This window comes from Paramisgurnus dabryanus, chromosome 2, assembly GCF_030506205.2.
Source record: "Paramisgurnus dabryanus chromosome 2, PD_genome_1.1, whole genome shotgun sequence".
NCBI classification, from domain to species: Eukaryota; Metazoa; Chordata; class Actinopteri; order Cypriniformes; family Cobitidae; genus Paramisgurnus; species Paramisgurnus dabryanus.
The window spans coordinates 17,991,021-18,016,081 of record NC_133338.1 but is presented as its reverse complement, the minus strand read 5'-3'; the positions used below and the strand labels follow the sequence as shown (position 1 = coordinate 18,016,081).

At 34.8% G+C, this 25,061-nt stretch overlaps 1 protein-coding gene and 3 long non-coding RNA genes across 5 annotated transcripts in view; 2 read left to right on the top strand and 2 right to left on the bottom strand.

The window, feature by feature from the left end:
- Nucleotides 1-25,061, top strand: part of LOC135764758 (uncharacterized) — a 305,168-nt gene that overhangs the window by 90,488 nt on the left and 189,619 nt on the right. The window lies entirely within an intron of this gene.
- Nucleotides 13,100-16,944, bottom strand: LOC135764846 (uncharacterized). Its single transcript, XR_010540309.1, has 3 exons — nucleotides 16,865-16,944; nucleotides 16,632-16,720; nucleotides 13,100-13,118 (listed from the first exon to the last, which is right to left on the bottom strand). It is a non-coding gene; the product is annotated as an uncharacterized lncRNA (long non-coding RNA).
- Nucleotides 19,390-20,759, bottom strand: LOC135764842 (uncharacterized). Its single transcript, XR_010540307.2, has 3 exons — nucleotides 20,626-20,759; nucleotides 20,036-20,243; nucleotides 19,390-19,937 (listed from the first exon to the last, which is right to left on the bottom strand). It is a non-coding gene; the product is annotated as an uncharacterized lncRNA (long non-coding RNA).
- On the top strand, nucleotides 21,236-24,484 carry LOC135764843 (uncharacterized). 2 transcript variants are annotated; one of them, XM_065275527.2, is made up of 5 exons: nucleotides 21,236-21,294; nucleotides 21,801-21,855; nucleotides 22,081-22,245; nucleotides 22,498-22,656; nucleotides 24,116-24,484. In XM_065275527.2, exons 2-5 carry the CDS (start codon nucleotides 21,804-21,806, stop codon nucleotides 24,436-24,438), a joined length of 699 nt encoding a protein of 232 aa, XP_065131599.1. In that variant the 5' UTR covers nucleotides 21,236-21,294; nucleotides 21,801-21,803; the 3' UTR covers nucleotides 24,439-24,484. The 2 variants fall into 2 exon arrangements, with proteins under 2 accessions (XP_065131599.1, XP_065131598.1); XM_065275526.2 differs by lacking the exon at nucleotides 21,236-21,294 and having other exon boundaries at nucleotides 21,742-21,855.

The following is a 25,061-nucleotide window of genomic DNA, read 5'->3' as shown; positions in this document are numbered from 1 at the left end:
CCATCATAATAATTTTTGTTTAAATTCGCTAATGTTGATCCTGCACCATAGTAATCATTTCTGTTTTTATTCGTTTATGTTGATCCTGGACCATCATAATCATTTCTGTTTAAATTCGCTGATGTTGATCCTGGACCATCATAATAATTTCTGTTTAAATTCGCTTATGTTGATCCTGGACCACCATAATAATTTCTGTTTAAATTCGCTTATGTTGATCCTGCACCACCATCGTAATAATTTCTGTTTAAATTCGGTGATGTTGATCCTGGACCATCATAATCATTTCTGTTTAAATTCGTTTATGTTGATCCTGAACCATCATAATAATTTCTGTGTAAATTCGCTGATGTTGATCATGGACCATCATAATAATTTCTGTGTAAATTCGCTGATGTTGATCCTGGACCATCATAATAATATTTGTTTAAATTCGGTGATGTTGATCCTGCACCATAGTAATCATTTCTGTTTTTATTCGTTTATGTTGATCCTGGACCATCATAATCATTTCTGTTTAAATTCGCTGATGTTGATCCTGGACCATCATAATAATTTCTGTTTAAATTCGCTGATGTTGATCCTGGACCATCATAATAATTTCTGTTTAAATTCGCTGATGTTGATCCTGGACCATCATAATAATTTCTGTGTAAATTCGCTGATGTTGATCCTGCACCATCATAATCATTTCTGTGTAAATTCGCTGATGTTGATCCTGGACCATCATAATAATTTCTTTTTAAATTCGCTAATATTGATCCTGGACCACCATCATAATAATTTCTGTGTAAATTCGCTGATGTTGATGCTGGACCATCATAATAATTTCTGTGTAAATTCGCTGATGTTGATCATGGACCATCATAATAATTTCTGTTTAAATTCGGTGATGTTGATCCTGGACCATCATAATCATTTCTGTGTAAATTTGCTTATGTTGATCCTGGACCACCATCGTAATAATTTCTGTTTAAATTTGCTTATGTTGATCCTGGACCACCATCGTAATAATTTCTGTTTAAATTCGCTGATGTTGATCCTGGACCATCATAATAATTTCTGTTTAAATTCGGTGATGTTGATCCTGGACCATCATAATCATTTCTGTTTAAATTCGCTAATGTTGATCCTGGACCATCATAATCATTTCTGTTTAAATTCGCTAATGTTGATTCTGGACCATCATAATAATAAAAAACAGGATACGAGCAATACAAGCATATGTTGTGTTTTGGTGCTGGTATGCTGGTGACCACCAGCTAACCCGCACAAAACCAGCATGGACCAGCATGGGAATGATGCTGGTCTATGCAGTTTTTTTAGCAGAGAATACAATGTTGTGGTCCAAATTGATTAACAAGGTACTATTTTTTTTGTATGTGCATTTCAGCTGTCTTCCATGATGGAGGAGTTTATCAAAAAGACTGTAGAAAATGAGGAGAGGAGAAAAATAAGACTGAGAAACATACAACTCAAAGTGCATGTTCTAAAACCAGATGACCCAGAAGAGAACCTTATCACAGAATGCATTAACAAAGAACACAAACAAACATTCAGGACCACAAATTGTTCTAGTTTACAAGACCAAAAAAGAGGATATAATATTTTCCGTTGCAGAAGATCTGGAAACGTTTTTGAAAGAAGTCACAGAACTGTGGGATGTAAAGCATACATTTCATTTAAAATAAGACATGATTGGAAAGGACACAAAATTGTTGTGCAGAGAATATTTAACCAACACAATGGGCATGATATTTCTGAAGAAGATGGTCATTTTCAGCAAATTAACCCTCAGTTAGTGGAGCAGATTAAGAAGTGGATCACATTAGGGGTAAAACCAGATGTCATCCTTCTTCAAGCTAATGAGTGGTCAAAAGCCAAAGGAGCAGCTAATTATCATTCCAGAGAATACTTTGTTACACCAGAAGACATAGATAATATCCGTACTAGCATGCTTCGAGGGAAACACCTAGATAAAGATGATTGTAAGAGTACAGACAAGCTATTAACTGGTCCTTTCAAAGATGATGTCATATTTTATCAGCCACTGGGTAAGGATCAGGACCTTATTATTGTTCTCCAGACTGAGTTCATGAGAAAAGACTTACAAGACTATGGGAGTAACATTTTGTTTTTTGATGCTACACACTGTGTGAATCAATATTCCTTTCCACTCTATACATTGCTTGTGAGAGATGACCATGGTCATGGTGTTCCTGTTGCATACATAATAACGAGCAGGGAGACCCAAGAAACCCTTAAGCTTGCACTTCAGAGGCTACACCCTGTGTTCCCTAAGCCGCCAAGGTAATTTATTAAGTCATCAATTGCAGCTTCTTAAGTTATTTTATATCAGCAGTGTTAAACAAGGTAACCTAATTTTCTTTTTTTTTATTGAAGGTGCTTCATGGTTGACAAAGACATGAGTGAAATTAATGCTTTGAATGAAGTTTTCCCTGAATCTGATGTTCTTCTCTGCTGGTACCATGTACTTCAGGTAATTGAAATTTTGCAATCAGAAAATGTTCGTTTTACTTTCACAGTCATTTTTTTAAAGAAGGGTCAATACATAAATAAATCAAAATACTTGCATAAAACATTACGTTGTCATTTACAGGCTGTCGTTCGGTGGTTGATGAAGACCGAATCTGGTGTTACTGGGCCACACTTCTCAAATACCCGGAGAGAAATTCTAGATTTCTTTAAAAAAATGAAAGCTTGTGCAACGGTATTTATATTCAAATTGATGAATTATGTAGATATACACAGTTTTTGTTTTATTAGAATTTTATTAGTTTATGCACTTTTCATTATTATTTGTGCACGTTTCAGCAATAACAACATACAGTAAACAAAAAACTTTCGTGGAACAAACGTAACCTTCGGTAAACCCTGCAAAGAATAAAATGAATAAAATAGTCCTTTTAGAGTAGTTTATTTCTGATAACAGCATAAGCAAAATGATAAGCAAAATAAACAAAACATAGATTGCCTTAGTTCAAATCATAGATAAAGCATATCAAAAACCACTATTATCTAACCCTACTGTGTAAATGTGTACTATATAATGTATACAATCCAAACCTCCCATCAAATAGCGGTAATCAATGATCACAGTCTTCCCTCGTCTTTAGGAAACCAAAACATTTGTTATTTTCGCAAGATATTTGTTCAAAAGTTCAGTTTTGCAACTAGTTAGACCAGCAAACAAACAGAGACTGGAAATTAAGTTCCACTCAGACGCGTAATTGCGTCACGTGCGTCTGATGAAACCATCTATAGAGTAGGGGAGAGCAGGGGCGAAAGTACAATTTTTCAGAAAATTTTATTTTTAAAAATAAATTTATAGACAGAGATATATTTTTGCTGTGGCCAGTATATCACAAGTGTGGTCTATCAATACCAGGTGGAATTTTGAACACATGTAAAACGACTTCAGTATAATTTCACTTTGAACAGAAGTAGTGAATTGTTACTTTTGACCCTGACAGCAGCGATGAAAGTAACACACAGGTGGGTCAAAGTAACACAGACAAGCAAGAAAGATTTTTGTTTTTAGTAAATATACATGACTATGACCTTGTTAATATGTAACTGCAAACATATTTTGTTGTTTATCTTTGAAAAAAATAATTAAATTTCATTTTAAATTTCAGTTATATCAAATGTTTCAAAAGCAACCTAACAGTACAAACTTGAATTGTTGAGAATAAAAAAAAGTAAACAGTATGAACACTATGAAAATGAAATTAAATCAAATTAGAATAATATAAACTTTATAAACATAATGCAACAGCATTAAAGGAAAACACCACCGTTTTTCAATATTTTACTATGTTCTTAACTCAACTTAGACAAATTAATACATACCAATCTTTTTTGAATGTGTGCTTTTAATCTTTGTACAGGGCCCTGTGAATGTGTTAGCATTTAGCCTAGCCCCATTCATTACTATGGCTCCAAACAGGGATGAATTTAGAAGCCGCCAAATACTTCCATGTTTTCGCTATTTAAAGACCGTTACATGTGTAGTTATACGAGTAAGTATGGTGGCACAAAATAAAACGTTTGTTTGGAGCCATAGGAATGAATGGGGCTAGGCTAAATGCTAACATATTCAAGAAACGTTGTACAAAGATTAAAAGTGCACACATTGAAAAAGATAGGTATGTATTAATTCATCCAAGTTAAGGTAAGAATATAGTAAAATATTGAAAAACGGTGGTGTTTTCCTTTAACAGCGGAACAAAAGTTACAAGTGTTATTGTGTCTCGACGTGAACTCCTGACATTTAAACACGATTAACTTTTTTTAAACTCGGAAAAGGCAAACTTCAGGATGTGTTAGAGCACTAAATAACCAGTAGATTTATCAGTTATGTGACATATGAAATCAGAAACACAATGTGTTATAAATGTGCGCAAAACAGTGATGAAATAACTCAATATTTTTCAGCTCCGTCAAGTGTTGTGTGCTAAAGATGCTGTCATAGTTTGGAATGCAAATGTTATCCGGGCTCTAAGAAAATCACTTTGTTACTTTCATCCCGCGTTACTTTCATCCCAGTTCCCCCCTATATATACTTTATGACAGTTCAAAAGGTCATACAAAACAGTAGAGAGATATGGGGAAAAATAGTGTTGCTGTTAATATTAAGTGTTTGTTTTGCTTGTAGACACAATATGTTTTCTTTCATTGCAGAAGACTGACTTTGAAAGGGTGGCAAAAAAATTTCTTAGCAACTTTTCTCACTACCAAGAGGTTTGCAAGTACTTCCAGAGGTACTGGGAACCAATAAGTCAAAGATGGGCTGATTTTGGTCGTTGTTATAACCATGGGAATTCAGAGACCAACAATTTAATAGAAAGGTAATTTTGATCGGCAAATGCTTAAGTTAAAATATTTGAGTAACACTTTACAATAAGGTTGTATTAGTAAACATTAGTAAATGCAACAACTAACATGAACAAACAATGAACAATAAAGTTTTTAGGCATGTATTAATGTATTAATGTTAGTTAATGTCAATAAAGATATTCATATTACCGGTAGTTCATAATCCATTAACTAATGTTTAATTTTTAATAATACATGTATATTAGTAAATGCTAATATTAAAATGAACAAAGATTATTAAATGCTGTAGAAGTATTGTTTATTGATAGTTCATGTTAGCTAATGCATTAATTAACACATACAACCTTATTGTAAAGTGTTACCAATATTTTTTTTACAATTCTGCAGACAACAAAATAAAATTGTATTCAGTTGGTACCCTATAGGAAGCTGCATAATAAAATAAATAACATTGAATATAATTAAAGGTGCAGTGTGTAATTTTTAGAAGGATCTCTTGACAGAAATGAAAAATAATATACAAAACTATATTATCAGGGGTGCATAAAGACCTTTCATAATGAACCGTTATGTTTTTATTACCACAGAATGAGACATTTTTATCTACATACCAAGGGTCCCCTTAACATGGAAGTCGCCATTTTGTGCCACCATGTTTCTACAGAAGCCCTTAATGGACAAACATTTTTACCAAGTTGTCTCCGAAGATGACATGTTTGTACAGTGGTTGCTACCATAGCATCTCTATGCGTTTCAAAAGCGAGGGGTGAGCAGTGAGTGGAGCCATTGGTTGCAATTCGCAAACGCACCACTAGATACCGCAATAATTTACACACTGCACCTTTAATAGGAAATATATAGTTTACTTTTATTCAGCTATTAGTGACCCATGTAATCTTGTGGTTGTTTTCACGTCTGTTAAAAGTATCTTACCTTCCTGTTTAAGGGATTTTTGTCTATTCTTTCTTACTAAAGTCTTCCAGTTCTGTAAGATTCCTGCGCCATCTTGCACTCATTGTTCATTTGAGGTCTATTCACAGATTTTTAATGATGTATAGGTCAGAAGACTGTGAGGGACATGACAAAACCTTCAGCTTGTGCCTCTTGAGGTAGTCCATCATGGATTTTGAGTTGTGTTTAGGATCATTATCCATTTCTAGAAGCTCTCCTTTTTTTAACTTCCGCTTTTTTAAAGATGATGTTATGTTTGCTTCAAGAATTTGTTAGAATTTAATTGAATCCATTCTTCTCTCAACACGTGAAATGTTCCCTGTGCCATTGGCTTGCAATAAAATACCCCCATGCTTTACAGTTGGACAGGTGTTCTTTTCAGTAAAGTCTGCGCCATTAGTTTTCCAAACATACCTTTACTCGTGGCAAAAAAGTGCTATTTTCACCTTATCGTTCCACAGGACCTTTATCAAAAATGCATCATGCATTTGGACGCTGATTTTTGATGTGAGGGCGCAGAAGACATTTTTTTCTGATGACCCTTCCATGAAGGCCATTTTTGCGCAGGTGTCGCTGCACAGTTTAACAGTGCACCACAACTCCGGAGTCTGACCAATGTTTTGGAGGTCTGATACCTTGGTCAAAGTTATCTGAGAGCTCAAATCTCATGGGGTTCCCATTCTTTTGCAGGGTGCTGTTTTACTTTTTCACCCTAAAATCCCAGAAAACTACAAGAATAGACTAATATTGCTAATATTATACTACAGTGTTCTTCAACCCTGGTCCTGGAGGACCCCCTTCCAGAAAGTTTTAGATGTAGTCTTACTTAAAACACCTGAACCAACTCATCAGCCTCCTTCCAGAATGTCTCCCTAACAAGCTGGTAAGTTAAAACAGGTGTGTTGATTAAGGAGAGATCTTAAACATTCTGGAAGGGGGTCCTCCAGGACCAGGGTTGAAGAACACCGTTATACTATATTGACTAATATTGAGTGTTTAATGTTTAACTTCATGCCTTTTGGAGATCATTTCATCTTCCACTCACTTAACTGTTCACATTAACAGAATTTTCCAGAGGTGCCCAAACTTTTGCATGCCACTGTAATTATACATTTGTTCTTAAATTTTTTCTTTTATTTAGGTTTTTTCATCGACTGAAATACCAGTTCTTATCCGGGATAAGAAATCGACGTTTAGATGACTTGCTTGATGTCCTCCTTCGCAAGACGGAGACTTACTTTCAGGTGATAAAACACCTGCAGTCAGCTGGAAGAATGCCAAACTCTGTTGCCATGAAGTCAGTGGAAACATTTAATAAGGCAACAGGAATGCTGGAAAAAGGCTGTTCTGACAACATAACAAGACAATCTTCAGAAATATACATGTATAATGTGCCATCTGAACAAGACCCCTCACTTTTCTATAGGACCTGCCCCGCGGAGTGCTTCTGCAGTTGCCCTGTTGGTTTGAGAGGTCAAAAATGCAAACATTTGGTTTTGCTAGATGTACTTAACGAAAAGGATGATGCAGCATTCCCTAAACTTGCTCTTCAGCTGGAAGCTCATGTGAAAGCTTTACAAGAAAAAGCTCACTTCAATGTCCATTGCGACATAAAGATGGAAATCAGTGTGGAAAGTCTCTGTGGAAGAGGAACATACCATGCATCTTTGAAAACCTATTCTTGTACGTGTTGCACCTTCTCCTATCATGGTATATGTCCCTGTCTTATTTTAGCACAACAGCTGTTTGGAATGACTGATAATGAAAAAAGGTGCTGTTCTGTTAATCAAAATGTTGATTCTGATTTAGATTTTGAGCAACAAGACAGAAGTTCTGACTTCCAGAAACTAGAAGACATTCTTGAAATAGTCAAAATGTGGCAGACGGTTCCAGAGAACATTAAGAAGCAAATAAATGATCTTTATGTTAACGTGCAACAAGAAGACAGAAGTCTTTTGTCAAAAAGGCATTGTACCAAGGACCTTTCAAGGAAGATACGGCCACTCTTCCCATGCAAAACAAAACATCAAAAGAAGAAAAAAACACTAGCAGCTTCAAAGAAAATCTGTATTTCTGCCTCAAATACAGAAGGCTTCAAGAGAAGAACAAAATTTAAAAAAGCAAGACAATCAAAGCAAACAAATACAAGACTTGATGCAGATTAGCTTGTTTGAACATTTGGGATCAAATTAAGAGTGATTTTAGTATTGTTAAATCTCTATGAATGAACTGAATGGTAAGTAAATGTTAAATACTTAAACTACAAGATTAATTGTCAATAAAAAAAAGTCGATTTCAATTTTATATTTTTTATTGTAGAGTATTACAATTACAATTAAATATCACAATAATTTCTAATTATTTATGGTGGTCTTGAGTGATTCTGTTTAAAGAAAATTTTCCAATAAAACATGTTTATTTACTTCTTTACACTACATAGGTGTAAAACTTAGCTTAACACTGGGCTGGTTTTGTAAAATTAACGAGAGAGAGAGAGAGATTAACTATAGAAAAGTAGAAATACTCAGTAGAGGTAAAACTTAAAACAATAGTCTACTGACTGATTTAACAAAACATGAACATTCACAAAAGGCTGAAAGCTGCTGCTAGTAAAACTTTTCTCTTACTACATTTCATTTTAAACTCTCTATAATGAAACCCAAGACACCATCAACTGCTTGTGGACCAAATGTGTGGGTTAACAAACTGAAGGGTGAAGTATTGTTCAGGCTTGATTGCAAGTTAGCACGTACAGCAGCAAGAGCTGTCCTTTAATGAAAAAGACAAAACTGTAAAAATTAAACAGCCAACATATGAAGAGTTTCGTTGCAAAACGAGATAACCACCGTTTTTTTAATTGTTCAGAAATCTCGTTTTTTGGTTGTGCATTCCAATTAATTTCAATTCAACTGCAGTTGGTTTGTTTTGATTTAAATCTTCATAACTTAAAGAATACAGCTATGTAGCACCATAAAACAAAATAATAACATGATAATATAATAATAAACATGTTTTGACAAAAATGTTAAAAAATGGATTTATCTCGTTTTGCAAAGAAACTCTTCATATACTAACAACAAACATAACTTTGCATTAAGCAATGGCACTTTACCTTGTTATTTCTGCATCCTGGTAACTTATGTCCTTGCGTACCAACTGTGGACTAACATTTTGACAAAGGCTTTTGGTTAGCCCAGTGGCTAGGTCTGTAGCCTCCCCCTCTGTTAGTGCACTAAAAATGCTGGTCTTAGTTTTCACTTTCTTGGGAAGAGTGAGGACTATTTCAGGTAAATTTTTCTTGCGTCCCTTTAGAATAAATTATTAGAACAAGAGAAACAAATAGTGAAACAAACATAACTACCATAATAATATATTAATTTTATCAGTGTACTGTAATTATAAACTTACTCCTAGCAGATCTCTGAATACATTAGAGGACATGTTCTCCCCTTCTATTCTGCGCTGAATTTCTTCATTTGTAACAACATATTGGGCCTTTCTCTGGCCAGTGAGGGCTAAGCGTCCAAAAACTTTAATGCCCTCTCTGTGGTTATTCAGAGAACAAACTCCACTGTCAATTGCCTCTACTTCCTCGCTTTCACAAGCTGCATCACTTCCCTTGTCAAAAGTTTGTGGCTCGCTGTCTCCCTTGATGTCTTGCTCTTTTTCCCTATTCCAAGATTCCCCTGCCTTGCGTTTTTTACCCTTTGATTGGCCTTTTTTCCCCTTCACTTTGGCTGTTTTGTTAGTTTTTTTTTTCTCCTCCCTGTTGATCCTGATCATCTGGGGTTACTCTTGTGCTTCCCTCTGTCTGCTTACTTTCTTGACTTTGTAGAGGCTGCAACATAAAATTGCCACCTACCATATAAAGCAATAGAATCAATACATTTCATGAGAAAATTAGTTAAATTTGGTGTACAATAAAGCAATAAACCCCAAGAAGCAGTGGGTTACCAGTGCCTAAAACCCCCTTAGCTGTTATAAAATGCACTAGTAACCCAACGCTTCGAGGGGTTTATTGCGTTTATAAAACATTATTTCATATGCATAACGTTAGCGGGATTTTATAAAATAAAACACAAATTATTAATAACACAAGTAATTATATTAGTACAAATATTACTCTTCCATCAAACAAAGTAGTTCCTCAGAATCAATTGTGACTGAAACAGAGCGCAGTTCCCAACCAACACAGACGCAGCAAAGACACGATGAAAATATAATTTAAGACTGTGGTGTTTATTTTATAAATCAACATTCATCTAATTTATACATTAACATTTATATTGTGCAGCTGTTGAAGTGATGATCAAATATTCTTGGAAGCATGCTTAACTCTTTCCCTGTCGGCGTTTTTTTTTTTAAGTTGTCACCCAGTTTTAGTTTAATGCCTTACAGAAAAATTATCTTCTTTAAATAAACATGAAATATCAAATCAAAGATTAGACCATCCACTTTCAGACAAAAACAAACAAACAAAAAAACGTTTTATCCTACCTTCATTTGTTCTCTTATCATCTCTCAATTTTTTTTGCTAAAAGCGGAGATAATTTCATTTTTGTGAAGAACTTTTGTAAGAGATCAGATTCAGAGCCTGATAAAAACATGCTGTTTTCAGTGTTGAGTGAATATGCGTCAGTGTTTAAATTGGGTAAGATCGCCACCCAGTGGATAATAGCGGACGTATGAACTTGAGTTATAAACTTTTTATCTTTATCGTCGAGATGACTCAACAATATTTATTGACATTTATCTGGATATCGCAATTAATTGTGCAATTGTAGACAAATAAAAAATATGATTAAAGACTGTGGTGTTTATTTTCATAAATCAGTACGCAGCAACAGTGGCGCAGTGGTACTTATGTAATGCGGTCTGAACCGTGGGTTACCAGTATATTTTATGAATGAAGAACCAGAACTGCCTGTTTTCTAACTAAATGTTTGTGTCGTATGAGAGTTCCTTATCATACAGATCATCCTTGTTTACACTCACACTTGTATAAGCTGTACAGAACCGTGCTTGTTGTAAGTTGCAATTGATGTTGTTGTAAACTCCCCTAGAGCTCAGCAGAGAATTTAAATGAACCTGATCAAGCAAATCTAGTCCTTTAGGCTTATTTGAATACTACAGGTATGTAGAGCAGGTTTGAAACACACTCTGGCCCTCCAGGAGCTGAGTTTGACAATGCTGGTATAGACCGTTTCATCGGACGCATGTGCATTGCGGTTACGCGCCTGGACGAAAGTGGCTGGTAACTATACTGACCTCTGGAACGGAACAAATACCCTTTTGGAAAATAAAAACATTTCTGTTTCCAAAAGACAAGGGGAGACAGTGAGCATCACTGTTAGAAGTGATGTGTTAATTTTTTACGCATCTTTGTGCATTCATTTTAACAAATTATGTGTCATTGTGTTGATTTTGTTTTAAAATATAACAAGTTGTGTTAAAAGTAACACAAAATGTGTTGTTTTAATAATAACACAGAGATGAGTGGACTAAATGTGTTGTCCCAGAATCAAAACTAATGTGTTGTTTTTAACACATCCGTTCTAAGAGTGATGGATCACCTGTGCAGATTTGGCAGTCAGGCAAGAATTTAAGGATCTATATTTACGTTGTATACATTCATTTTACACCGTAACATTAGCTTAGTGTATAGAGACACAGCGCAGTTATGCAAATTTTAAAAGCACGCCCACCGGGGGGGGGGGGGCAATCCAACCGTCTCCTTTGACTTTGTTAGCGAGAGGACGCCTCCTTGTCATTTCTGGCTTATAACAAAAACAGAATAATGCCTAAAAGCTGCTGTGTGACAATATGTACAGCTAACAAGCCAAAGAACCCAGAAATACGTTTTTATAAGCTGTCAAGCAGTAAAACCCAGTCTTTAAGGAGAATAAAGTGGATCGCCGACTACATTTCCCCCTAGTGGACGCAGTTTTACTAATAGGAGTACTATGAAAAGTTGCCTGTTTTCCACTTTTGTGTCTTTAAACGCTCGTTTTTTGAGGTCGATAGCTTATAAAAAAAGTTATTTCTGGGTTCTTTGGCTTGTTAGCTGTACATATTGTCACACAGCAGCTTTTAGGCATTATTCTGTTTTAAGCCAGAAAGGACAAGGAGGCGGCCTCTAGCAATACAAAGTCAATGGAGACGGTTGGATTGTTTCCCCCCCGGTGGGTGTGGTTTTCAGGTTATGACGCGCTCCACTCTGTCTCTATATCTATTCACTTTAGCTATGATTTGAACTAAGGTAATTTACTGGTTATTTATTTTGCTTGTTATTAAAAATTATTTACTCTAGAGGGACTCTTCTATTATTGAATATATGCGGAAATCTATCGGAAGTTATGTTTGGGCAACAAAAGTCATTTGTTTATGTAAGTGGAATACTGTAGCTGCTTGTTCTTGTAATTAAAATTACTCACCATTGCAGATTAGACATATGCCACAGAGTATTTGCTGACATCTCGAATGCCTGTGTGCACCACATTTCTGACAGCACACCTAAAAATAAAGCAATGCTTGGTATTATGCCACTTATTACAACATCAATCCTTCTAATTACCTTGTCTTTCATTAGGACACCCCAGCACACTGTGCACTTCATACTTCTATCTGCAAGGGAAAAACATGATATTAGTCATCATTTCTTATACAATTGTTTAAGTTTGTATGTCTTAAATTTTTTAACAGTGAGTACCCAAGGAGGAAAATAGAGTGTAGCAGAGCTGTGCCCTCAGCTGAGGAATATCAGTAGAAGAATATCCATCCACAAATCCTTTTCCATCAAGCAGGGCCTGAGCAAACTAAAATATAAATGAATAAATTAACAGGCCTTTTGTCAATATTTATACAATGTATAAGTAAAATTACGTTCACTCTAATCAAAGGTCAATATTCTTTGGCCACCACTGTATATATACACATAAATGCACATACACTCTAAACAATGCTGGGTAACTATTGGACAGAACACATTGCTGGGTTAAAATGACCCAAATAATGGGTTGTTTTAACCCAACTGCTGGCTGATTAACAATAACTCAGCAGTTGGATTAAAACAACCCATTATTTGGGTCATTTTACCCAGCAATGTGTTCTGTCCAATAGTTACCCAGCCCTGGGTTAAGAACAACCCAGCATTTTGTAGAGTGAACACACACACACAAACAACATTAACATTTTACATATCTACCATTAGCACATGGATTCCACAAGAATGTCCGTCGTCCTGCCGTGGATGGGGCACATCATTCCATTTCCACTCCAGGATATATCCCTTTGCCTTGGCAAAAGAACTGAAAATAAAGTTATTAGGTCAAATAATCAGTGATGGACAAACCAAGTACTTGAGTTAAAGTACAGATAACCTAATTAAATATTTCCCCACAAAAAGTATTATTACTTGTATTTAAAGGAACAGTATGTAAGAAATTTATATCAATGAATCATAAAATGGCCCTGATATGTCACTAGACATTAAGAAATCATTTTCATTTCAAATACTTGTATCACTGCCAACAGTGGTCCGGCCATGATATTGTCATTTAAAAAGTGGAGTTGCAGCCCTCAACTGATGTTTATGTTGTCATTTTGTGTATTGGCCACCTGGGGCCCGTTCTTCGTACGTCGCTTAATACATCTGAGATCAAATGAGACATCCCATATGTTTAGATCTGGCTAATTATGATCTCGCTTATTTGGTTCTTTGAACACCACTGCTGTTGATGATTAGTATGGCAGGATTGAATTATCTGAGATCACTGCGCGTTCGTGCACTGCAAGAAAAGTCAATACACACGATAGTAGAAACACTGATGAGCCACGCTGTGATTGGCCAATTGTTACAATGGCCAAGAACGCACCCATTTTTTAACCCCTACAGTCTGAGAGCTATTGATGAAAGGTTGTGAACTTTTTATGACACTGAATTTAAAAACCCAGTTAAAGCTACTTTTGTACATAAATCACCATAAATAATGTAACATTTTCTGTAAAAATATAATCTTGATATCTTTATTATGCTTGTCATAGATTTAAATTACTGATTGTAATTAAAATTTGATGCTCCTAAAGTACTTTAAATCTATTTTAAAAACAGTTAAAATCCTGTTTTATCTGTTTGAAACAGCAACATAAAAAGCAGAATAAAAAACACAGGTGGTGGTCCTGCATCTTCATGTGATGTGCTGGCAGGAGTGATGTCTCTAAACTGATTGATTGTACAGATCATCTCTGGAGGCAGCTGCTCTCTTAAACCTACAGCCAATGCAACAATTTCATTGCTGATAAATACAATTTTAATTGTAGTTTATTATAAGATTGTGTTGTCCTCTCTTTTGTGCAGTTGTAGATAATACACCAACACTTTTAGCAGTTTCCAAGAATGTGGTAAATAAAGTATGATGTGCAGTAAGGGAATGTAAATGTTATTCTACATCAAAAGATTATAAAATGCAACCGTTTCTGATAGCAATGCAGATGACAGTAAAGAAATCCTCTCAGATGGTAGTCCTTTAGAGAAACTATATGCAAGTGGTTAAATAAGTTTACTTCAATTGCATTATTCTTAACGGATTTCTGACTATATTAGCAGTATTCCACGTTAACTGAAAGTCCTGCATCTGCTGAGTCTGCACAGAAAAGTGTAGTAAAGAAGATAAAGATATATCTGAAAATATGTGCAAAAAACTTATTTGGTTATTTTGGTCATTTTTGTCACAGGAAAGGGACAGGGTAACATATTTGTAGACAACGTTTTAAAGATAAAACAGATACTAAACGAAAACCCTTTCATCCATGACATTGTAAGCTACTTGACAATCTAAAGACAAAACTAAAATAGGAGATTAGTTTATTCAAATGAAAATTATTTCACACTGAGTAAGAGTCTTTATTGTACATAACATCTATTAGTGCTGGGTATGATTGATTGCTGTTTTTATTAAGGAAAATTCAAACAAATTTAAAATGAATGTGATCAGCATGTTTGTCTTCTCATTCGTTTAAGAATACTAATCAAAACACCTGTTACACAAAAACAAGTTGCACAAGTACAGAAAAAGAATATTTGTTATATTATATATTTTTAAAATAACATCGCTAAAAGATTTAATAAATCTATCCTTTTTTATAACGTGTTGAATTTGAAAAGCTCTTTATATTAATCATGCATCTTACGCAGATTGCGCTCGTATAATGGAGAATACGCGACTGCGTCAGATTTTCAGTATCACATCCGCTTAAAAAGGTACAAACTAATCTTGTTTACATGAAATAAGCCTGCTCCCGAGCAGGTTTGAGCTTACGGACCTGTTGCTATGACAGCAACTCTAGGATGAGCTTCGAAGAACCAAACGATCCAAGATAATGCCAAATCGTCAACAATCAAATCCAGTTAGCGACGTACAAAGAACAGGCCCCAGTTGTGTGATTGCAGTACCAGTTTTAGACACAAGTTTTGTGATTGCAGTACCAGTTTTGGCCACAATCCTACACACTGTTCCTTTAAGTACATACAATTTCAAATAGTTTGCTCAAGTTAAAAAGTACTGATTGATACATTTTTAGCAAGAAATGTTTTATTACGAAAACTTGTCATGTACCCTACTGATAACTACTACTGAGAATGTATCATTAAAGTGTGAAAAACAAGTTAAAAAACATATAGACACGTAGGTTTGTACAATAAAGTTTGTCAATGTGTGTTAACAAGTATAAATATAATATAAAAACAATGTCACACTGACATGGTTGTATAAAACTTGCACGATGAGGAATACTTCAAGGAACCACTTGTACAAACTTGCATATTTGCACTTACATATTTGAGAACGCAGATAACTCAAAAACCTACACTGTCAGAAAAAAGGTACAAAGGTGTACCTTTTTATACCTTTATGGGTATACAACAAATTAAAATGTTGTACCTTATGGGGTACAATATTATACCATAAGGACCAATTGTGTACCTTAAGGAACAATTTTGTACCAGTTCAATTTTAGGGGTACAAAACAGTTAACTGTACCTTTAAAAGTACACAATCGATCCTTAAGGAACAGTAAAATGTACAACATTGTATTATGTTTATATACCTGTAAAGGTACAAAACGGTACATTGGGATCGACAAAAAAGGTACAGTTTTCTACGGTTTTTTTTCTGACAGTGCAAGAACTATGGACTGGTTTCACAGACAGAGCTTCGCTTAAACCAAGCTCACCAACCAGTGAACACTGAAGAAGTTATTCTTGTGAAATTTGCAAGAGCAACGATTGAACGCTTCTCCAGAGAGGAAACCAGATCTGCATTTGTCATTCCTGCAAATATGTAATTCTGATACATGCAATGAGTATCCATTATGAAATAAAGGTATTTTTATCTTTATCTTTATGAATGTGCGGGGGTTGTGCATATTACTAACTGTAAAATGATAACCGTGTCAGGCTAAAACTAGCTAAGAGACACTTGCATAGCACCTTCCATTGCATTGTGCTGGGTGTATGATATGGCTCAATGTACCATGATTTCTGCATTTACATACACTGAAAGCTGTTACCAAAATGGATAGCCAGACTGAAAAGAATGCGGAAGAAGTTGTTCAAGTAGTATGTTGTTTTGTTACCAATGTTATTCAAAATATTTTTGTTTTCAACAGAATAAAAAAAACATATGGTTTGGAGCAGTTTGAGAGTGAACAAATGACAACAGAATTTACATTTTTTTAGGTAACATACTAGGATCAACTAAATAAGACAGGTAGAAACTTTGTACAGGCCAAAACATCGTTCAATGTTAATGTAAATTTACTACCTCCAGTTCTTAAGAATCTTCTCTTTCTTTTCATTTGTCTCACCAAATGAATCCAAGTATGTGACCTCTTGTTTAGTTAGGTCACAGAACTACAGAATAAGTACAGAAGATACAGTCATCTCATAATAATCCTCAAATGTCAATTTTTGTTGTTGTTGCAGGATGAAAAACACAAATGGTCATTTCTAAGCATTAGCTTAAAAAAATGGTACGGTATGATTTGGTGTACTTACAAAAAGTGTCCAGTGATTTTTATTTTCCAGCACAGCACCAATGACTCTCTCATAGCTTTTAAGTATGTTTTTCTAGAAAGACAGAATGATTAGTTATCAATTTTTCAAAGTTAAAACATTCTCTTACTTTAGGTAAATTTGTGTTCGTGTGAAAGATGATGCAAATATGTACTACTTGTGTGCTACATTCTCAGAGAAAAGGGTACAAGAAGGTACAAAAGCTGTCACTGGGGCGGTACACTTTTATACCTAAAAGGTGCATACTGGTTACTCAAATGTACCAAATGTCTGTACCAAAATGAAACATATTATGACCTTTTTAAAAGGTATTTTGAAAATACAAAAAAAAAATTTTTACAAGGGAGCATGAAATTTCTTGGCAAACCTTCCTGCAGTTGGACTATTAGTCTTTACAACTTCTGCCTTGGTTACACTGGCTCAACCATTGAAAGTACTTAACCCAATGAAAACAATGCACATTTCGGTAGCACTTTATTTTACAGTACGTGTACTTACAGTGTACATATATGGTAAATAAGTTGTACTTACCGACAAATGTGTGGTACTTACTTTTAGGTATCTACATGGTAAGTAATTGGTATCATTACTGTACTTACCAGTAGTACATACTTGGTAGTTAAAATGTAACTCTAGATAAGTACTGGGTAATAACATATACATACTTATAGTGTAGGTATACTGTAACTAACGAAAAACACTACTGTACTTACAAATGAATGTACAATATAAGTATTTGGTATTTACAGGCAAGTTAGGGTAAATGACAGGTTTTTATAGTGTACATATATGATAACTAATATCAAACACTACTGTACTTACAAATTGTATATACATGATAAGTAATAGTAAATTAATGACCGGCACATATGGTGTATGTATGTATACTGTAACTAACTAGAAACACTACTGTACTTACAAATTGTATATACATGATAAGTTTGTTGTACCTGCAGGTAAATGTAAGTTATACTTATACCATACCTATATGATAAGAACAAACATTACTGATCTGCCATTTTGGTACTCAGTATCTTGGTCCTTTAAACCAAGCATTAAATAACCGTATGCATTAACTACTGGGTACATTCACTAGTACATCCATGGTAACTACATGGAAACAGGACTGTAAAATAAAGTGTTGCTTTTTACACAGTTATTATATAGGACCTACCACCTAAGATATAGCATCATATACATCTCATTTTGAGGCAAACCCAACCATTGACTATCCTACGCATTAACTACTGGGTACATTCACTAGTACATCCATGGTACCTGCATGGATACAGGACTGTAAAATAAAGTGTTGCTTTTTAAACAGTTATTACATAGGACCTACCACCTAAGATATAGCATCATATACATCTCACTTTGAGGCAAACCCAACCATTGACTATCCTACGCATTAACTACTGGGTACATTCACTAGTACATCCATGGTAACTACATGGAAACAGGACTGTAAAATAAAGTGTTGCTTTTTACACAGTTATTATATAGGACCTACCACCTAAGATATAGCATCATATACATCTCACTTTGAGGCAAACCCAACCATTGACTATCCTACGCATTAACTACTGGGTACATTCACTAGTACATCCATGGTAACTACATGGAAACAGGACTGTAAAATAAAGTGTTGCTTTTTACACAGTTATTATATAGGACCTACCACCTAAGATATAGCATCATATACATCTCACTTTGAGGCAAACCCAACCATTGACTATCATACGTATTAACTACTGGGTACATTCACTAGTACGTCCATGGTACCTGCATGGATACAGGACTGTAAAATAAAGTGTTGCTTTTTAAACAGTTATTACATAGGACCTACCACCTAAGATATAGCATCATATACATGTCACTGTGAAGCAAACCCAACCATTGACTATCATACGTATTAACTACTGGGTACATTCACTAGTACGTCCATGGTAACTACATGGAAACAGGACTGTAAAATAAAGTGTTGCTTTTTACACAGTTATTATATAGGACCTACCACCTAAGATATAGCATCATATACATGTCACTGTGAAGCAAACCCAACCATTGACTATCATACGTATTAACTACTGGGTACAATCACTAGTACGTCCATGGTAACTACATGGAAACAGGACTGTAAAAAAAAAGTGTTGCTTTTTACTTGAGTTATTACACAGGATAGCATAGTATACATATACATTGGCAACTGTTAGTTATATTAACTAGTAAGACCATAAAATAAGAGTCATTGTACAATACTTTTGAAGTGCAGCAAAACATTTCCTTATTTATTTCTTAAAGATTTTGTCTTTTTTTGCTGAATTTTGTTAAACAATGCATTTAGAAACAGCAATGACATACTGTTATTTTTTTTTAACATATTGAACATTCCCATTTTTTTAACAGCATTAACCTGAGAACAAACGATTTTCGAAAATACTATTTTACCATCTTGAAAACTGCAGAAATTTTATTTTGGCAACAGCTTATACTACTGGGTCAAATAATTGTCTTACGTTTTAGTTCAGTGACTTTATTTATGACTTCTGGGTTTGTATCCACATATTCCTGTAGAGTTAATAAAGTCATTGTGCTACACCCTGTATATAGCAGCAATGTCCTCAAGCAAACATCCAAGAATACCTCTGGGATGTAGTTTTCCCCTCCAATATTGCCATTCAATGAAGGCTAGTTGATCTTTCAGTGTTTGTAGAGTCATGTTCCCCCTGTAACGGTATACCTCATTTTTGTAGGTTCTCCATGCACGTTCTATATGTTGTGTATGAGCTCCTGTTTGTGGATGTACAAAAAAACGACTGTGATTGACCTGATAATGAATAAAGCCATGCTGAGAAAGTCTTCTATAAGCTGGCCAGTCATCACTGAGCAGAGTGCTACCTTGACGCACGTGCTTCCTAATAATGGGAATTAATTTTCTTGCTGTTCTTCGTTTTACCACTTTCAGCACAGGTCTCCTTTGCTTTCTTTTGACTTCAATCATACCGAAAACCCATGCTTTTCTTCGCCATGTGTTGCCAAAACGCCCACGTGCATACTAAATATAAGAGAAGGATAAAACTATGTATCTTACTGTTACCAATTGCATTGATTTTTTAAAAGTATTCAAACTTTTTTTACAATACACACAAATACCTTCCGTTTGTGGCAAAACTTGCTTTCATCCAGGACCACAAATGCTCTTGCTCCACCGATTCTGATCCTCCGCTCTCTTTCCATTTTTTTGATTGATTTAACACATACTGCCTTGAGTTTTTTAGTCATTTTTGTAAATGTTGCACTACTGCCACACAGACCCTCTTCAAGCATATCCACCTGACGGAGACGTAATCCTTGAGCAAATCTGAAGCAGAGTGTTAACAATTAGATTACATGCATACAGTATACACAACAAGAAGAATATTTGCCATACTTTAAACTAGAAAACTAGTTAATAAATTTGAAAACAAGATTAATGCACATACACAAACAGCACACAATACCTAGAATTTATTTTATTGGTACACATTAACTATTTTTAACAAATGGTTAACAATATACATAACACATTAACACATGTGACAGATTTTAAAATGGCACAGCCTCAGGGCTTTTACTAATATATAAATAATTAAACATGTAATGTAATATGTAATGATGTAATATGTTAACACATAAAGACTTTAAACACCCTGAATTCATTAATTTAAGTCTTAGATTATAGAACTTGGACTTTCTAAAGTTACCTGTGAATGAACTCCATATAGGAAGAAAGAGAAACATGACTTTTGCTGAAAACAGAGCCGTGACGTATGGAGAGTGACACGTCCTTGTGGCGATTTCGTCTACATATCCTGTACGTTGATGTAAAAAATAAAATTAGTACTTTATATTTTGAACTTTAAGACTAGGCTTTCGCAAGCCAACATAAATTTTGTTCACAAACTTTTACCTCATCTAGTTAAAATTAAAATCTAATTTTGCCTGTCCTACAAAAGACAGTGCTTACCATCGATATCCATCTTTTGTTGTGTTAGTTTTTTGAAGACTCATCCTCTTTCTGCATAACCTACATTTCTTTTTTCTGAGCAGGAGCCTGTGTTTCTGAAGCCATTTAATGAGTGATTTACGTCTTCCGTATATCCTCCGTAATAAAGATCTGACAAGACTCATTTTGAATTAATCTCTGAAAACTATTAGTTAGGCTAAGTGACGTCATCGACTTCTAAAACACAGCAAAGCAGCTAAAATAGTAATATGATCACTGATTGGATGTTTTGAGCGCGAGATATGAACTTCCTGTTCCCGCACTTCGGGGTCATCGGAAGTTCGGAACAATCAGTCGTAACTGTACAGGTCATCATCCGTGTTCGTCGTAACTATCAGTCATCGCCCTGGTCTTCATCCGTGTTAAGGTAAGTTATATATGAACACAACAACAATAACTTATATACGCGGAGATGGACGCTGTTAAATTGTTAAGCCTTTAACTAACAAGTAACTTTACAGATCTCGCGAAATAGTGGCTCCCTCAACCCGCAAATTATATACAATATCATATCAGTCCATCCAAGTTTTTTTTTTTTTAAGAGAGACCTAAAGGGATGCATATCTCGGAATCTAACTTTAGTTTACACAAACAAATGAATGCACTGGCTGAATAACAGCTTGATGCACTTTGCATAAGACGTCATGTTTAATGAGACAACTTATTATCAGTTAAGGAGCTACCATAAACATACAACAAATTAATACATTTAATGATGCTCAAAGTATAATTTTATATAAAGATGCCCTTAAGTGTCATATAACCATCCATGTGGAAACTATGTTTTGACCTGCTGTAATTATGTGTTATGTGCAATGGTTACAGTTGCAGTTGTGAATTGATACTTAAAATGTTAATGTTTTTAATATGCAGAATATGCAGAACACAAAGCGCACAAAGCGAGGGAGAAAACAAGTTGTTGATGAAGGTGAGGAAGGTTTTATCCATACCATTTATATATATAAAAACAAGCCTCTTTTTATAATTTGCTATAGCCCAAACTAAAATTAGGGATATATATTAATATAAATTTAAAGCTAAAACCACTAATGCAGATTATATGCAGATATATAATAGTAATACACATCTTTTAAACTTAATTGAAATCTCCAGAATTAACTGATAAATGTTTTTTATTACTGTAAATTTACAGCAGGTACTTCTCTCTCTGTGCCTCCCCCTGTCTCTGTGCCCCTACAAGTTGCGCCAACTGCAGTTGCAACAATTGAAAACCTGAAAGAGGAAAATAAACTTTTGAAAGAGGAGCGAGACTTCCTTCGGGAACAATTAAAATGTGCTCTTGAAAACAGACAACCAAGTAAGTGTTTATTCACATAGGTAGGAAATCTTATTTCCTTGACATATCTGACTCATTTTTTTTTTAAGTCTGATAAGAAACACATGGAATCTAATTGTTAGGCATACGAACTCAATAAAATCAAAAATAGAGATTTGATGTAATAAAACAATAAAGCATATCATTTCATAACATCTACAATTTTAGGAAACTCAAGAAAATAATATTTTACTGTAGCAAATGTTAGATGTCTTTTTGTACAAATGTTCTTAGGACAGAAAGAGAAGATGCAAAATGATGCTTCTTCTGAGTCAGAATCTGGAGAGAGTTCAACATTCTCAGACACATCGGATTCATCTGACAAGCATCCAAAAAGAAAACAAAAGAGAAAGCACAAAGTCAGGGAGGAAAAACATGCCACCATTCGAAGAGGTAAGTGCAAAGACCAAACCTATCGTACAGTTTAAATACTTTCTTATTTCCCAGTTTATTGTACTGAGCTAGCTATTATCCATTCATTAAAGATTCTAGATTGTTACTGTGATTTGTACATTGGTACAATAAAATTCTTATTTTGTTTTTACCTAAAGTCACAAAAAATAAAAATATAAAAAGTAAAGAAATTGAAATAAAATATTAAAAGGGGTTATAAAAAAAGATGTGAAATTGAAATTACACATCTTAAAGGGTTAGTTCAACCAAAAATTAAAAATATGTCATTAATTACTCACCCTCATGTTGTTTCAAACCCGTAAGACCATTGTCTTCTCTTCCGGTCTGCTTTGAATACGCATGCATGACACAGCAGTGATGCTGCGGACGTATGACGCTGCTGATGTGTTATCTGGTGCGCCCGAGCTTCGTTTAGAGTTTGAGGGAGACGCACGCTGTATTCAAGCTGTTCAAAATTGTTTGTGTTTTGGTATTGCTATATTTTTTTAATGGTGCGTAAATGTGCATGTCGAATTTGTCCTAATCCCTCAGACTGTAAACGAAGCTTAGGTGCACCAGATAACACGTCAGCAGCGTCGTACGTCACCAGCATCACTGCAGTGTGGTGAACGCGTATTAACAACAGACCCGAAAGAGAAGACAATGCTGGATAAAGTCGTAATTTTTGTACCAATTTTGTATCAAAATATATTTTCGATGCTTCAACACATTCTAACTGACCCACTGATGTCACATGGACTACTTTGATGATGTTTTTATTACCTTTCTGGACATGGACAGTATAATGTACATACATATTCAATGGACGGTCAGAAAGCTCTTGATCTTTAACTGTGTTTCCGAAGGCATTAATGACATAATTTTCATTTATGGGTGAACTATCGCTTTAAGTCTTTCACACATGCATTAATGTTTATAAAACAGTTAGTTCCAATCCTTGATTCTGATATTCACGATAAAACAGGGCTAGGACCGCTTCACCCAACGGTTCTATTTATCACTGCACCCTTAGCAACACCCTTAGCAACCACACGTATCAGTTTCAGAACGGTTTGTTGTTTTTATTTGAGCTTTCATGCATATTACACATTGGAATGTTTTTTGTTCACGGTCAGGGACTATTTTTTTCTAGCGGATGGAATGCTTTTATTGATTTAACTTCATGAAAGTTGCACTAATAATTTTTTTTTAAACTTTTATATTGTGTGGTAACCGTTTTATAAAAGCAATAAGGTACTCGAGGCAAGTGTTGTATCGTGAATAAGTAACGGCTGCTCCGCTTCGCTTCATGCCTAATATACCCTTCAGCCGTTACTTATTGCTTACATATATTAATTATACCTTTTCACCCCTTAGTGGTCAAAGGTGGAACTACATCTTAATGCATTAGAAAAGTAATAGTCCTGCAATGACATAATGTTACATACTTTTTTTTCAGTTCAAACACCTGATGATGTTTTGCAACGTTACAAGGCCATTCTGAAAAGCTTCATGAAGACCAGAAGCGTCTCCCACAGCTGCAAGCAACACAATGTTGATCGCAATACCATCGCACTTACAGCCATTATTGCAGAGTTGCAGATTATTGCTACTCCTGAACTCCACATTCCTGAATTTCAGGGTGGAACTCTACAGAAATATGCGAAGGAGTGCAAGGAATATATGGATACAAACCCAGAAGTCTTTAATAAAATCAATGAAATGAAACGTAAACGTGAACTCCTCCCAATTAGGTACAAATTTAGAAAGGAAGACAATTAATTGACCCAGTAGTATAATAAGCTGTTCCCAAAATAACATTTCTGCATTTTTTATGATGGTTAAATAGTATTTTTGTTAATATCGTTGTTCTCGGGTTAATGCTGTTAATTGTTAAAAAAAAATCAGAATGTTCAATATGTTGAAAAAAGTACAAAAAAACCTGTATGTCATTGCTGTTTCAAAATTCAGTGTTCAACAAAATTCAACAAAAAAGACAAGATCGTTAAGAAATAAATAAGTAAATGTTTTGCTTCACTTCAAAAACAGTGTATTATGACTCTTATTTTAGGGTCTTACTGTGTAATAACTGAGTAAAAAGCAACACTTTATTTTACAGTCCTGTTTCCATGTAGTTACCATGGACGTACTAGTGAATGTACCCAGTAGTTAATACGTATGATAGTCAATGGTTGGGTTTGCTTCACAGTGACAGCCCAGTCTCACGAAATTTCGTTATATAGTCACGTATTTTTTTTTTATTCTTTTTTCGTGCTATTATCACGAAATTTCGTGTTTTTTCGTGATCGTATAACGAATTCCTGTTTTCGTGTGATTATCACGTATTGGTTACTCAACTGTTTTGTCCTATTTTCTTACCATTGTCGCTTCGGTTTAGGGTTAGA

Bases quoted from the DNA above. Each gene is read 5' to 3' on its own strand.
- LOC135764843 (XM_065275526.2), top strand. From the start codon at position 21,795: ATGCAGAATATGCAGAACACAAAGCGCACAAAGCGAGGGAGAAAACAA. The intron at 22,246-22,497 runs GTAAGTGTTTAT...AAATGTTCTTAG, and splicing joins TCTTGAAAACAGACAACCAA to GACAGAAAGAGAAGATGCAA. The intron at 22,657-24,115 runs GTAAGTGCAAAG...CTTTTTTTTCAG, and splicing joins ACATGCCACCATTCGAAGAG to TTCAAACACCTGATGATGTT.